Consider the following 14366-nt stretch of genomic DNA (forward strand, 5'->3'; position numbering starts at 1 on the left):
GCTATTTCAACCAAAAATTTGTACCCAGAAGGGTCCAATTTCTCAATGTAAACGCCACCTTAAGAAGATGTATTTAAAACTAATGTTTCCTCTGTGCGCTCGATAATTCTCCTGGTAAGGTGTTATAAGAGTGTAAAGAAAGTTGCAACACGGCTAATGACGCCCATGTGTGTATTGTTTAGTAGGTGCAGAAGAGAGAACTGGTAAATAAATTTGTAACGTTGTGTGTTTTACAATTGATTATATTAAGTAAGGAAAAACTTTGACGTAATAAACACATCTTCAAAAACCATTGATAGAAATAAGGTTTATTCGATTTTTGCAGAATATTCGGGAATGCGCTATAAAATACTACAAAGTGATGTAATAAAAAATCAAAGAGTAGAAACCCTCTAAAAGTGCCTTTTAAGCCCTTCCCGAAGTAATGCTTTATAGATAGATGGAACGTTTTTACTTGCAATATCTGGACCGCATATATGTAGCAAAAAGATTCCATTTGACCAAGAGATCATAGATTCTGAAAACGTGTATTCCAAAAGCTTCATGATAAAAAGAAAATGAATTGTCTTTAATATTCCTTTGAAAATAGGTACTAAAATTATCAGAATTTGCGCTTACTTTGAGCCAAAGGAACAATTTGTATAACACACTAAACCACACTGTAAGAATACAGACCCTAAGATCCATTTACTTAAATAATTTAGGGGCACTAGATGTCATGAAAAAATTATGTGACTATAATGATATATTGGTTTTTATTGTTTTACGAAAATAATTAACAACAATGCATTAAATTAATACTACTAGGAGGTCTGATGCGGAGACACTACCCAAAGATATTTACAATTTGTTACCAATATCATTATCATTCTTTTCCTCATCAACTACAATGTTTATCTTTTGCACTGTTGGTTTAAAACTAACTGATTTCTTTTGATCCTTCAATTCGTCGACGTCCGTCTCCGATGGAGTGTCTTCGCGGGCCCTCTCATTGATCTTCTTTAATAGTTGCGCCGATAAACTGTCAACACCCCGTTGTAGATCTGGTTGAGGAACCACGTTATCTAACTTGTTTTCGTTGCTCTTTACCGATGGTTGAACGGAAGACCTTTCTGAATCTAAAAAATCGAAGTAACCGTTGTGTTCGTTACTATAACTGTCATCTTCGGGCGGTTGTGAGTTAAAACCAAATCCTGTTGACCGCGCTTTTGGCAGGACTTCGCTTGGGTTTCTACAAATATTTTAAAAACCTAAAGAGAAAATTGGCATTGTACTTACTCGTCTTCTACCGATTTTTTTGTCACGGTGTCTATGTGACTAAGATTGCGATAAGGTGCGCCACCTTTGCTAATTTTGCGTATTTTAAAGAAGTATAGCAAACCTATTCCAATTAGAAGTACAACCACTAGAACGCTAAGCACGGCTATTGCTGCTATGAATCCAGTGTTATTGACAGGTTCACTATCCGCTGAAGGGATCCATGACTCGACCACTATGTTTTCCATTCCACTCAGATTGCTACAATAACTTTGTTTAAAAGAGAGCATTGACAGACTTTAATACCTCTGAACTTTTTCCGTAGGTATGACTTCATTATTGGAGTCAAAGGCATATATAACAATACTGAGAGAGTGATCAGATTCACTTTTTGTAGCTCCAAACGTCAATAAATTCAGTATACTACGACCAGCGTCAAAGGGAGGATAAACAGTTGTAGTCTTTAGGTATCTAATCTTCATTTTAGACTTATCGGACAGTGACGATATGACCTCGTCAATATCCTCAAGTACCATCCCAGGCACGTTTAGTAGCGTTAACTGACCCTTGCTTAAAGGTACAACCTGAAACGTTCACCTAATCAAAGTATGGGACACTCTTTAAGACTTACCTGAATTCGAAGGATTGCAGATAGCGAATTATCCCCTCCAGCTCTATCTTTTGCAATGACTTCAAAAGTTACTGGTTTGTCATCAACCAATGCCGATTTGCCAGGGTATATCGTACCACTTAGGGGATGAACTATAAAGTTTGGACTGTTTGTGGAGTACCGAATCTCGGCATTTAGGGGACGACGATCTAGATCAGTTGCTTTCACTTGAACCAAATAGGGTGGGTGCAATTCGTGAACCAGTTTCTGAACAGGGTATCCCACCACCAAATTAGTTCCCTCTTTAAAAACGGGCGGATTATTGTTGATGTCGTTAATAATGACGGAAACCAAAAGCGAATCCGATTCGCGTCGAAGTTGAGTGGGGAGCAGTACCCATTGCCTGCTCTCTTCAGCTTTCACATTTAGCGCTCGTACAGATGTTAAGTTTCTGAGTGTAGGCGCCTTTTGGCGCAACTTTAGGTTCACGGTGAACTGGGGTACTAGGAGATTTTTTATTTGATCCATTTGTAGATTTATGCTTGAACTTTTTAGGTGACCATTTTCGACGGTGAACAGTGCTACAAATTGAAAGATTAATAGGTGGACTTTGTGTCTCTGCACTTACGTGGGTTAGTCTCTGGGTACTGATAGTCAAATTCGTAAGCGCAAGTTGACGTCGTTTTTTCACAGGGCAAAGTAATCACAGCTTCGGATAGCTCATCTATTTCTTTCACAATTACGGAATACATTGTAGCTGCTTCAGTGACAACGTTAATTACAACCTGAACAGTAAGGGTGAGTTTCAAGTGATACTCCACGTGGAGAAAAACTTACGTCTGTGACGTCGCCTACTTTACTTACAACCCCTTCAGCTTTTATTTGAAACTTGTAGGTGCCAATGGTGAGCTTCTCTTCTACCGTCAACCTTCCACTTGACTCACTTAGCTTGAGTTGCGTCGGAATCGTAGAACCTATTATTTAAAATAGAGTGATGGTCGCTTGGAATTATATTTAGTAGGTACCTTCTAATGGGTGCATTGTATATTTAACAGCCTCTTGCGTATTGGAATTCGCTCTCACGACACCCACAGTGATTGATGCGATAGGTGGAATTGTGAAAACGTAAGTTTTCTGTTCAAAACTTATGGTCGGCGTGGGTGGATCTGAAATAATTTTTTTTTGTAAATTTCGCAGATGAAATAAGATACAAAAGATGTGAGTATATGCCACGTTGATTCCATTGGCGTTTTAGTGTTTCGTAAAAAAAGTTACAAATGCAACTTACTTGGAGTAGTCGAACATGGGGGGCATTCGGTTGGAGTTCCACATGTGGTCGGACATTCTGGACCTGTACAGACGTCACATTAGCTCGATTCGCCCTCAAGCAAAGTACCTGCTGAAGTCACTACGATATTCGCGTAGGACTTCTATTTAAAACCCAGTCTAAGTACCCTCAAACTTGTACATAAATATTCATGTTTGCGCATTATTTGCATATTTAAACTCCGATTTTCCTTTTAAACACCTCGTTCTGCAGTTGAATTGAAATTTTTTTGGGGAAGGGGGAGGGGATTCGAGTCGAAATGTTTCCCAGATGGATAGTAGTTTTGGTTAGAATTTGAAGAATAGATTGTTTGATTGTGTCTTTATGTGTGTTTGATTTTCTGTGGGGCATTGTTCCGTAATCGCTTTAGGAAAACAGATAGTTCCATAGGGTCTTGGAGTTGTATCGTGTCGCACCTTCTGATGAGTACTGTTGGGTTACGAAGCGAAAAAACAGGTTAATAAAACAGAAAGCTTGGGGTTTTTGAAGTCATTTGGGATAGAGAACGAGTAAGATTTCAAAAACGATTGGCATTTCGGGCCGTTGTGACCAGTGCGTGACACCTAGTAAAAATTGAAAAATATTTGTGTTCCTAGTACAAGAACTTTGATAAATGTTGAACCGTATTCGATTCCGGGACGTCCGTCGCCACTACTGTTAGTCTTTGAATCGTGAAAGATAATTTGTTGTAAAGTTGGGGGTGGGGGTTGACTTCAGGAAATCTTTTAAAGTAACTCACACGCACGCCTGTAGGGAGATTGAATGCGAATCTTACCTGGTAAAGTAGACCATCCTGTTACTGGACATTCCGTACAAGGCTTACACGTTGTTGGGCATTCAGGGCCTAAAAGATTAATCATATCAGGCAACAATGCGAAGCAATGAGCTTTTCAACGGTTTCCTCCGGGTAATGAAAGTGTAAGGAGACTTACATGGTGAACTTGTTGAAGGGCACACCGTAGGGGGACACTCGGTACAAGGCTTGCACGTGGTGGACTCGGGATCTGACAAATGATAATATTTCCAGGTAAAAGCTTTGGATAATGCTGGGAAACAGAACTTACATCGTGAAGTGGATGATAATGCAGGGCACTCTGTAGCTGGACATTCAGTGCAGGGTTTACACGTTATTGGGCACTCCGGATCTAACAAATTAATTAAAAAAAAAAATTGAATCAACTTATTTTTGGAACGAACTGATTTTGTTTTCAATGTTGCTAGCGATGACAACACGTATTATAAGTAAAGAAAAATTCATTCAAATATTAATCTGTGAAATTGATTTTTTTCGAAAATTCCTCCACCTGCCTGCACACGGATCCTGGATTTAAGATTATGTAGGCATTAGGTTTAATTTTACCAGATGCAGTCACCATGGGTATTTTTGTATTGAAATGAGTATTGCGGTAAAATGTCCCCTCGCCCGTGGCAAAAAGCATTTGAAGTGCACTTTGTATTTCCATTCCACTTAAATTTTTTGAGAACCAAAATCATTAATTTTATACAGACAAAAGACATTAATCAGTAACAAATTAGACATGGCCGAGGATGCAATAAACTTTTACTGTAAATACCCACAACTTTCGTCGTATAACTAAAAGCCGCTGCATCAGCAAAATGGACATAGTGAATAAACTCGAGGATATATTTTCGAATAGTGAACCCATATAAATGTTCCGTAGTAAAACTTTCTTGTGGTTAATGAAAAAAAAAGGTTTGGACGTCTAGGATTTCGGATTCAAAAGATTATAAAAACAGTTATTTAGCGGAAATTCTCCTGGTTTTGTTAACATCGAAAAATGCAAAGATAGTGATTAAAATTAAAACACTTCGTAAAAGTTAATACATCCACTTGCTAGCCATCCAACAAATTCCGTGAATTTGAATATAAAATACTGAGCGGTTTTTTTGCTTAACATTTTTTGCGATTTTTCCATTGGAGTATGTGGAAGCAAAATTTCTAAGTTTAAAAAGAGTCACGGGTTTAGGAACATAACTCATAACAAGTTCAGGTTTTTATTTTGTCGATTGTACAAATAAGGGGGGGGGGGGGGGGTGATTTCAGGAAAACTTTTAAAGCAACTTCGCAGACTTACTTGGCATACGTACGGAGAGCATTCTAGCGGAGCTCACAAGCACGTCAGATATTCAACACAAAATTATCATGCAACTTATAAGTTTGCTTCGCACCAGAAAATGAAAGCGTTGCGTGTTCATCGTACTGCACGTCTGCAAGGAGTTTGAATGGGAATCTTACCTGGTGAAGTAGACGATTCTGATGTCACTAGACTAGTCTGATAGGTTGTTGATGAGGATGGAGGGCCTAAAAGATTAATCACATCAGGCGACAATGCGAAGCGATAAGTGGCTTCCTCTGGATAATGACTTACGTGGTGAACTTGTTGCAGGGCGCTCTGTAGAGGAACTCTCGGGATCTGGGAAATTATTTATATTTAATTATTTCCAGGTAAAAGCTTTGGATAATGATATTATGTTAGGAGAGACAGAACTTACATGTTGAAGTTGTTGATGATACTGCAGGACGCTCTGTAGTTGGACATACTGTGCACGGTTCACACGTTATAATTGGGCATTCCGGATCTAACAAATTGGGATGCAATAAACTTTTATTGTAAATACTCAAAACTTTCGTCATATGACCAAAAGCCGCTGCATCAGTAAAATGGACATAGTGAATAAACTAGCTTGAGGATCTGTTTTCGAATAATGAACCCATATTCCGTGGTAAAACTTTCTCGTGGTTAGTGAAAAAGAAAAGGTTTGAACGTTGGGGATTTCCGAACTTTCAAAAGATTATAAAAACAGTTATTTAGTGGAAATTCTTCTGGTTTTGTTAACATCGAAAAATGTGATTTGAATGTAAAATACTGAGCGGTTTTCTTTGCTTAAAATTTTTTGCGATTTTTCCATTGGAGTATGTGGAAGAAAAAATTCTAAGTTTAAAAAGAGTCAAGGTTTTAGGAACATAATTCATAACAAGTTCAGGTTTTTATTGTCGATTGTAATACGGAGAGCTTTTTTCCTTTTCTTATACGTTCAAAGTGAAGTAATTGTTCTAAATTTTATCTAGCGAAAAATTTAAATAGCGGCTTTGAGCTATAACTATTTAAATCAGCTTTCGGATATAACCGAACTTATAAAAAACAATAGTTTTCAAGGCGACCGTGGTGTCTATTTTTTTAACCAATTGGGGTTTTCTGAAATCATCATCTGCCCTAGTGGAAAAATTACGTGGTGGTTTGATTTAGGAGCCTTTTAAAAAAGTGAATATTAGTTCCGCGACACAGCGTAAATTATGTTGGTTTTCAGCATGCAATCCAATTGAAATCACCTGATAACTACCCCATAGTGATAATTCAACATAGTTATCCGTAAGAATTCCAGACCTTCCACGCCGAAGATAACATTGTAAACAAGAGGTTAGTCATATTTCCGTATTCTTGTGCCAATTTCAATCGACAGCTTTACGATCCGTTGCCACAAGTTAAATTTTGACTTTATAGTGTATCATTACGATTAAAAGTTTAAATGAGAAATCCTAACCTGAAGTAGTCTAGAACAATGTAAAATATCGTCATTAATGAGTATTATTATTAAAAAGAAGCTCCATTCTCCATTCTAATCAAACTTTCTCTTTCGGAATCAAAGGAATTTCATTAAATTTGACTGTGAAGGAAATCAAGTTCAGGTGTTGTTTATAACCTAATTTGTCACTGTAAAATCGAAAAATTTATGTGGGTTTGAAGTGTAAAGGTATTTCTGCAAATTATTCGCGATTCAACTTTAAACCATTGATCTATTTAGAGCTAAGAAAAGAGCCACCTCGAAGTAAATTTCAATTATTCCGAATTTGTGACAGGCAGAAGTTTAGTAAATAGAAATTTCAATGTAATAAAAGTAGATGCATCATTAAACCACCCTTAATATTTTTCTGATTTTTCATCAATATACTCGTACAAACATTTGTCACTTCGGTATTATTATTTTGCTGGACAATACAAAGCAAAGAACATTTGTAGCATATTTTCGGATAACGAAAGATCTCTTGTGTAAAACAGAGGAGTAAAAGAGATAATATTTAATAGGGTGATCCGCTCGTCGGAGGCATTTTTTAACAATTTTTATGATACAATCTCGTTGCAGTTTAGTGAACAAACAAAAGAAATTGTCAGCCCCTTATTTGCAACCGAGCTAGAGGTGCAATACTGACCTGTTCAGATTTCTGACATCATTTGAAAACTCAACTAAGAAGCCTTTCCACCGGCAAAAATCTACAATTCCGTTACCTACTGAAAATATCGTCATAGGAAGGTCACCTTCATTGCAAAATTTGTAGCATCTTCACCGACAAAAGGACAGTCGTATATAGGGTGTTTATTTTTGTAATTGTATAAAATGAAAGGTCGCAATATTTGATGAAAATTCTCGTTCATTTTATAGATTTTACTATTAATATTTCCTTTAAGCGATTTCGACCTTTTGGTAATTGAACCGCTTTGTTTTGTAAGTTTGCTCGAATTGAATTAAAATTTAAAATAAAAATCAGTTTTTTAAATAAAATTATGTTATTTTAATTTTAATTAAAGAAAGTCTCTAATTGAGTGAGTTGTGTGTAATCATCATGACAGATCTAAGTTGGTCACATTGAAATGTATATAGAGTCATTTGTGGGCACACTGCACACGATAAATAACCTATTTGTTATACAGTCGGGGGTGGGGGTTGATTTCAGGAAAACTTTTTAAACAACTTCGCAGACTTACTTGGCATACACACGGAGGGCATTCTAGCGGAGCTCACAAGCACGTCAGATATTCAACACAAAATTATCAATGCAACTTAAAAGTTTGCTTCGCACTAGAAAATAAAAGCGTTGCGCGTTCATCGTACTGCACCTCTGCAAGGAGTTTGAATGGGAATCTTACCTGGTGAAGTAGACCATTCTGATGTCACTAGACTCTCCGTACTAGTCTGATAAGTTGTTGATGGGGATGGAGGGCCTAAAAGATTAATCACATCAGGCGACAATGCGAAGCGATAAGTGGCTTCCTCTGGATAATGACTTACGTGGTGAACTTGTTGCAGGGCGCTCTGTAGAGGAACTCTCGGGATCTGGGAAATTATAAAATTTCCAGGTAAAAGCTTTGGATAATGATATTATGTTAGGAGAGACAGAACTTACCTGTTGAAGTTGTTGATGATACTGCAGGGCGCTCTGTAGTTGGACATGCAGTGCACGGTGCACACGTTGGGCATTCCGGATCTAACAAATTAGTCATGTATTATGAAATGCAAAAGCTAAGCGGTCGTTGGTACATTAGGAAAGCAAAATTTCGAGATTGTTCACATGAAATTTGTTGAAAGACGGCGGTTTTGCAAAGAGTCGGTAGACTAGAACTTACTTACTTTCAGTAGTTGAGCAAGGTGGACATTCCGTAGAGCAAGGTTTACCTGTAAAGAAAAGTCGCAAACTCAGGTGAAAAGCACGGAATTGTTACAAGCACTTACAAGTGGGGCACACGGCAATTGTTGTAGAGACTGATGGCTCAGTTGTGCACACGGGGCACTCGGTCGGTGTGACTGTCTCTGGGCATGTTGTCGGTGCTATACTGACATGGTTACCAAACATCTTGGCACTACGAAAACTTACCAGGCGTCGTTGTAACTTTCTTCGGCAAATAAACGACCAAAACAGTCCGGCCTGTGTCTTCCGCTTTATCAATCTTCGCTTCGAGGGTAAGCAACACAATGGCGTTTTCGTTCAAAACCTCATCAGGCAAATTAGTTTTCAAAGTTACTGCAACTCCATTACTTGTCGATTGTAGATCAAAGTGCTGTTTGTGCTCTGTTGGAATTGGACAGTTATTACCAGGTAAAATGTGATGGGTATATCACCTCCTTCTAAAGAGTAAGTGGTGACGTAATCATTGAGATTCAAGGTTATATCGGTATCAAATGTCACGCTGTGCGTGTCCTTTTCGTCATTGTACCTTGCGGTGTAGTACGCCAACTTAAATTGTGGATTCTTTGGTATTGACTGCTCCTGATTCACTTCTATTCGAAGTTGGGCCTCACTCCTCTTGGTCGGAGTACCAATATCCTAGTAAACGAAGGTGAATTGCTTTATAATTAACTGAGAATCTTACTGTAGCCGACAAAACGTAGTCTTTTAGCTCTGTTAGAGACAGTGGTTTTGCAGTTTTAACAACAGCTCTGTGGCATTTGTTACTGGTGTCAGTCGCTCCTTGCCAAATAATTGAAAAGTCTTCCGAAGGAGTAATGGCAAAAGTCACTTGAGTATTCGTGATATCTTGATCGCAAACGACGATGGGTACGTCAAACAAGCATGACATGTCAAAGTTAGCTGGTAGAGGCATCGGAAGACGGTAACTGTAGGAAGATTGTTGAAACTCGGGAGTATACGTGTTCAAATCATTTATGGGTTGGTAAAACGCCTAAAAATTAATTAAAGCGTTTGTGTTACACCAAGGATACACTACCAAAACTCCAGATCCGTTCGTACAACTGAAAATTAGACTAGCTATAATTTTGAACTGTCTATTACTATTTTCATTAATTTCGATATTTTTGAATTCCGCCGACGGGGAAATTATGACGGCGTTATCTTCAAGCTGAACCGAAAAGTACTTGTAGTTGTTTACCGTTGAAATCTTAACACCTACAAATACATTTAGTGACATCACCGTCTCTTTCCAATTGAACCACACCTTCCACATTGGTAGCTTTAAACCGTTTAAATTCCTTCGTCTCATCATCATTGACCTTCTGATTGGTGTACTCAGTTGACCAGTATCCAGCAGTGACCTCCTCCAGCTCGCAATTTCCTGTGGTTGCAATGCGTATATTACTGTACTATTTAAAGTAAGCTTACCATTCAGATCCGCGCCAGAACTTCCTAACAGACCAAATATTAGACACAGGAACAAGATATCCATATTTTTTAATTTAATTGTGCAACATGTTCCATTAGGTTAGTGAGTACATAAAAACGACGGACTGTTTTATCTAATCGATTTTCATTAGTTATCAGAAGTACAGATAAATGTCGAAAGTATGATTCAGTATTGCAATTTGCTATTGGATCACCGTTTATAGATAAGATAGAACAATGAGGAAAAAGTTTTCAGTTCAAATATAATCTGATTGAATATCTCTGGATGTGACGAACAGCGGTAGTTCTAAAGAGGAACACAGGTCTTGGCCAGAGTAGAGATGCAAATTTCTGTTTGTCAGTATTTAACTATTTTTTCATTCGAATTCCGGTCAAAAGTGATGGAGCCGAGCAAATTTAATTGATTCCTTATTAATTTCTGTATGTGTTAGCGATTCGGTTCAAACTTTACACACCCACAGTCGCGTACTAGCTAGGTCACATCTATTTCAATGTTGATCAGAATGACATATTTTATCGCAGCCTTCAAGAGTTTTCAACAAGTCGTTAGACCTTTAAAACCTTTAACAGATCTTAAAGATATTTTAAGAGTCTTTAAATGGTGTGAAATAACTTGACAGACTCATATTCCAGGGCGTCTTTCACTCAATAGCGCATCCAACATGAGGTAATCCAGTAGGGACTGTGATAAAGGACAACAACGAAATTTGGATACCCGGTGACCTTACGTCCAGATGCGTGCCTGGTTTCGTCGATCCAAAATATTTCAGTTACATTTTAAAAGTGTTTGGTAAGGTTGATATGGCGTAGGCATATTTACAGTTAAGGGTTGACGAAGAAGTCCTCATGGCTCAAACAATACTAACGCATCTGGGAACGTTTAAGTGTAAGAAATTACAGCTTGGGATCTGAGAAGCTCCACAAACGTTTCAACATCGTGTTGTTGGCATGCATACCTGGGGTTTTGCCATACTATGATGATATAATATATTGTGTTGGAACTTCAGACTGATTTAAAGCAAAACTTCGCGAAGAGTTTCAACCACTTTTCCAAGAAAAAAGGAATTTTCGTTTTATCAAAGTTGCATTCTTTGGAGCACCAGAGTCGTGATTTCACCAGGGGGAGAAAGATGAATGATCAAATTGAGGAAAAAATTAATACATGTTGCAGTTAGGGAGGGGGGGAGGGCACGGGCACCCTGGACGCTATTGCATTTAGACTTTACGACGAACCTGATTACTCCAGAGCATACACGACAGGTTCGAAATGGATCCCCTGAACTGTCTTTCAAGCCACAGGACCGTTGAGTCACAACGTTCAAACTCCAGATGGTAAAGTAATGAATCGGCACAGACGCAGATCAATTACGAGGTCGAACCAGCCAGAAAAGATCCGATAGGTGAGGCGAATTCCAGCGATACTGATTCTAGTCATATGACTCCAGAAGCCGTTGTGGAGACCACTAAGAAAACGTTGGACCACAGCGAGAGCCCTGTTTCAACATCAGCTGTAACGAGTGACTCGAATTCAAGACCGCCCAGGGTGCGTCGTAAACCGCACTATCTACAGGATTATTCTTGTTGATGTGGGTTACACCCAGGAGTGAGGAGTGTCGTGTACCAGGAAAAAAGTAAGTGTAAGAGCTGTTAAAAAAATATGTCACATTACATATCAATAATATTTGTTTATTATATAGGTCGATAAGGGATATTTTACCCATTAAGTAAATTAAACATCACTAGATGGTTAGTTTCCCTTTATCGTCGTGTATAATACAAAACTTTATTTTATAGCAGAAGTAAAGCTTCTGAATTTAATTTAAACGTCAAAAATAGAATTAGGTTCTGGCGTCGCGGTCGTTTCCAATAGAAACAGCATTGTCATATGTTCTGAACGTCATTTTATTTCGTGGTCTTTGTCCCATTTGAAATAAGAATGTCTGATGTCATTAGAATGCATCACTTTATCTACTCTCACAGTTAAAGAGCGCCAATTTAATATAAAATATTTGTGAGTATATACTACAAATTTACAAAGTTTTCAGTTTTCAGTTTTCAGTACGTAGAGTAATCCAAATGATTGAAATGAGCTGTGGAAATAAAAGACGCTAAATACTTCAGCTAGTATCGTATTAGGTAGAGCAGGTTCTAGTGAAAGATTATCGGGCCATCTTTTATTTTAAACAATACCGAGACAATACTGCACTTCATTCGGTTGATCTTTACGATATCCTTTTAATAACCTTTATGTTTGTAAGAGTTTTTAAGAATCCTTAAGAGCTCTTGGAATGGCGTACAGTTTCGAAGAATGTTCAAAAGCCTTCAGAGCCTTCTCAATGCTTTAGAGTCTTTGCGAGGTTTTTAGTGTTTATGAACCTTCAAGAGGTTTAAGAGAAAGTTTGAGTACCTTCTTGGGTTAGCGCCTTCTGGATTGCTTTAATTATTATGAGGGGCGAAACGTATAAATAAGTAAAAAACTAGTAGCTTCCTCTGGAGATACGTTATGGTCTTGAACGCACTTATACGTTCTGGAAAATCTTCAGGAGCTTTCTATCATCTCTACAGAGCATTCTGGATATTTACAGAACAGTATAGATCATTTTCAAAACCCTGTAGGTTCTTTCCCAAATTTTTTAGGTTCCTTTTCAGAGCATTCTAAGACGTTTTCGGGTATTTTACGCCTATTACTTATAGAACGAGTTAAACCCTTTATAGACCAGAACTTTCTAGACACCCATTTCTTCTAAAATGTTACATTTATCATTATCAGATATTTAGTTAGACAAGTAACCAATACTTACCCCAAAGATACATCGAAAATCGACGAAACGGTTACTTTTGTCACGATCAGGCATCAAAAGATAGACGAAAGGATCCGATATTTAGTCACTAGAAGAAATGAAAAATAGATCTCTCTGACTCTATGCCAAAAATCCGGAAGTTTCTTAGGGCTTCCGCGGAAAGTGATGGAGTTTTAAGCATTTTGACTGAAAATTTGGGGTGATAATAGACCAGAGAAACTGTGCCTAAAAGTTGTAAATTTATGCAAATAGTTCCTATCGAAATGTGGTGTTTGTTATAGTGTTAATAAAAGTAAGAAGAAAAATGTTTTGCAATATCACTTTTTCAAAATTGCCTAAGGGGTGCAAAAAATGTATTTATTAATATTATTTTTCTTTCACCCCACAAGTGAGAACAATAAAAAAATCTTTGGCATCAAATATGTCGGGAATATGGTAGTCGCGATCGGCTTGAACCTTTCTAAACAGAAAAACACTATCCGACAATGCCTAAGATGCCAAGAAACACATTCCTGATCTTACACCACTCGATTTCTTTTTTGGGGTTTCTAACATTAAACAACGATAAATGATTTTCGTATACTTGAAAAAACCACTGATATCACTAGGGATGTGCCTCAAAGGGCTCAAGCATTTCCCAAACTTCAAAGCTAGATAGGAATGATTGAAGCCGCAACGCAACGCACTTCGCGCAATTTTGTGTGTATGCACGTATCATAATTACCTTAATTAATAAGAACTAGGAAAGGTATGTTTGATGTGCCTCTTTGATTTTCAGATAATTTTTGGACACTCCTTCTTTTGCTCGCCTAAAATTCCAGCACCCTAAGCCTAATTTGTCGGTTAGCTAATTGAATACAAAATAATAGTGTTTTTATTCCGTGTCACGTAAAACATTTCCTTTGGGTAGGCAGCATAAAATACGCGAAACGTTAAATTGTCCAATGATACCAGTCTGTTTGAGCAGGCAACATATTATACACGGCAGTGACCAAAACAGCGAGTGCCCCACTATTATTCGGTGCTTGTGTTTGACACCAAAAAAAGTTCCTCTAAACTCGTCAAATTCTGCAATTTCCTGATATACCCCTAAAGCTTTCAATAATTTGTTTTTTAGTATCATTCAAGCTCGCTCGCTTCTCAGGATCGTCTGATTTTTCTAACATTCTCTTATTTTAAAATGCTTCCGCAAGTTTTCGGTAAATTCGCTGTCATGTCCTTTAAATTCCACTTATCCACCAACCAAATTCTTGTTAAGCTTCCACTAAATTCTTCAATTTGGCCCAATCACCTGAATATATTCGAACAAGCGCTCGCGTTGCATCAAAAGGGTTGAGTATGCTGAAATCGAGGTTCTTTTAGTATAAACACTGCTAATTAGGTGCTGTTCTTTGTTTCTTTAAAGAAACTCAGATACCAAATTCTGTAGGGATCAAA

The 14366-nt window shown here is 37.7% G+C and overlaps 1 protein-coding gene and 1 long non-coding RNA gene across 14 annotated transcripts in view; one reads left to right on the plus strand and one right to left on the minus strand.

Moving 5' to 3' along the window:
- LOC116173348 overlaps positions 1–14366 on the plus strand; it is a 42817-nt gene that overhangs the window by 10112 nt on the left and 18339 nt on the right. The window lies entirely within an intron of this gene.
- On the minus strand, positions 739–10265 carry LOC116173337 (mucin-3A-like). Of its 13 annotated transcripts, XM_031490727.1 has the most exons (25): positions 10108–10265; positions 9944–10060; positions 9716–9894; positions 9362–9670; positions 9111–9315; positions 8866–9060; positions 8724–8819; positions 8622–8666; positions 8398–8478; positions 8283–8327; positions 8141–8215; positions 5709–5795; positions 5585–5629; positions 5452–5517; positions 4259–4339; positions 4127–4198; positions 3970–4038; positions 3156–3218; positions 2893–3033; positions 2705–2841; positions 2496–2652; positions 1889–2448; positions 1564–1841; positions 1279–1518; positions 739–1231 (listed from the first exon to the last, which is right to left on the minus strand). In XM_031490727.1, the coding sequence occupies exons 1-25, from the start codon at positions 10169–10171 to the stop codon at positions 841–843; spliced, it is 3798 nt and encodes a 1265-aa protein (XP_031346587.1). In that variant the 5' UTR covers positions 10172–10265; the 3' UTR covers positions 739–840. The 13 variants fall into 13 exon arrangements, with proteins under 13 accessions (XP_031346587.1, XP_031346588.1, XP_031346590.1 ...); XM_031490728.1 differs by lacking the exons at positions 4127–4198; positions 4259–4339; XM_031490730.1 differs by lacking the exons at positions 5585–5629; positions 5709–5795; positions 8141–8215.

This window comes from Photinus pyralis, unplaced genomic scaffold, assembly GCF_008802855.1.
Source record: "Photinus pyralis isolate 1611_PpyrPB1 unplaced genomic scaffold, Ppyr1.3 Ppyr1.4_LG6, whole genome shotgun sequence".
Taxonomy (NCBI): domain Eukaryota; kingdom Metazoa; phylum Arthropoda; class Insecta; order Coleoptera; family Lampyridae; genus Photinus; species Photinus pyralis.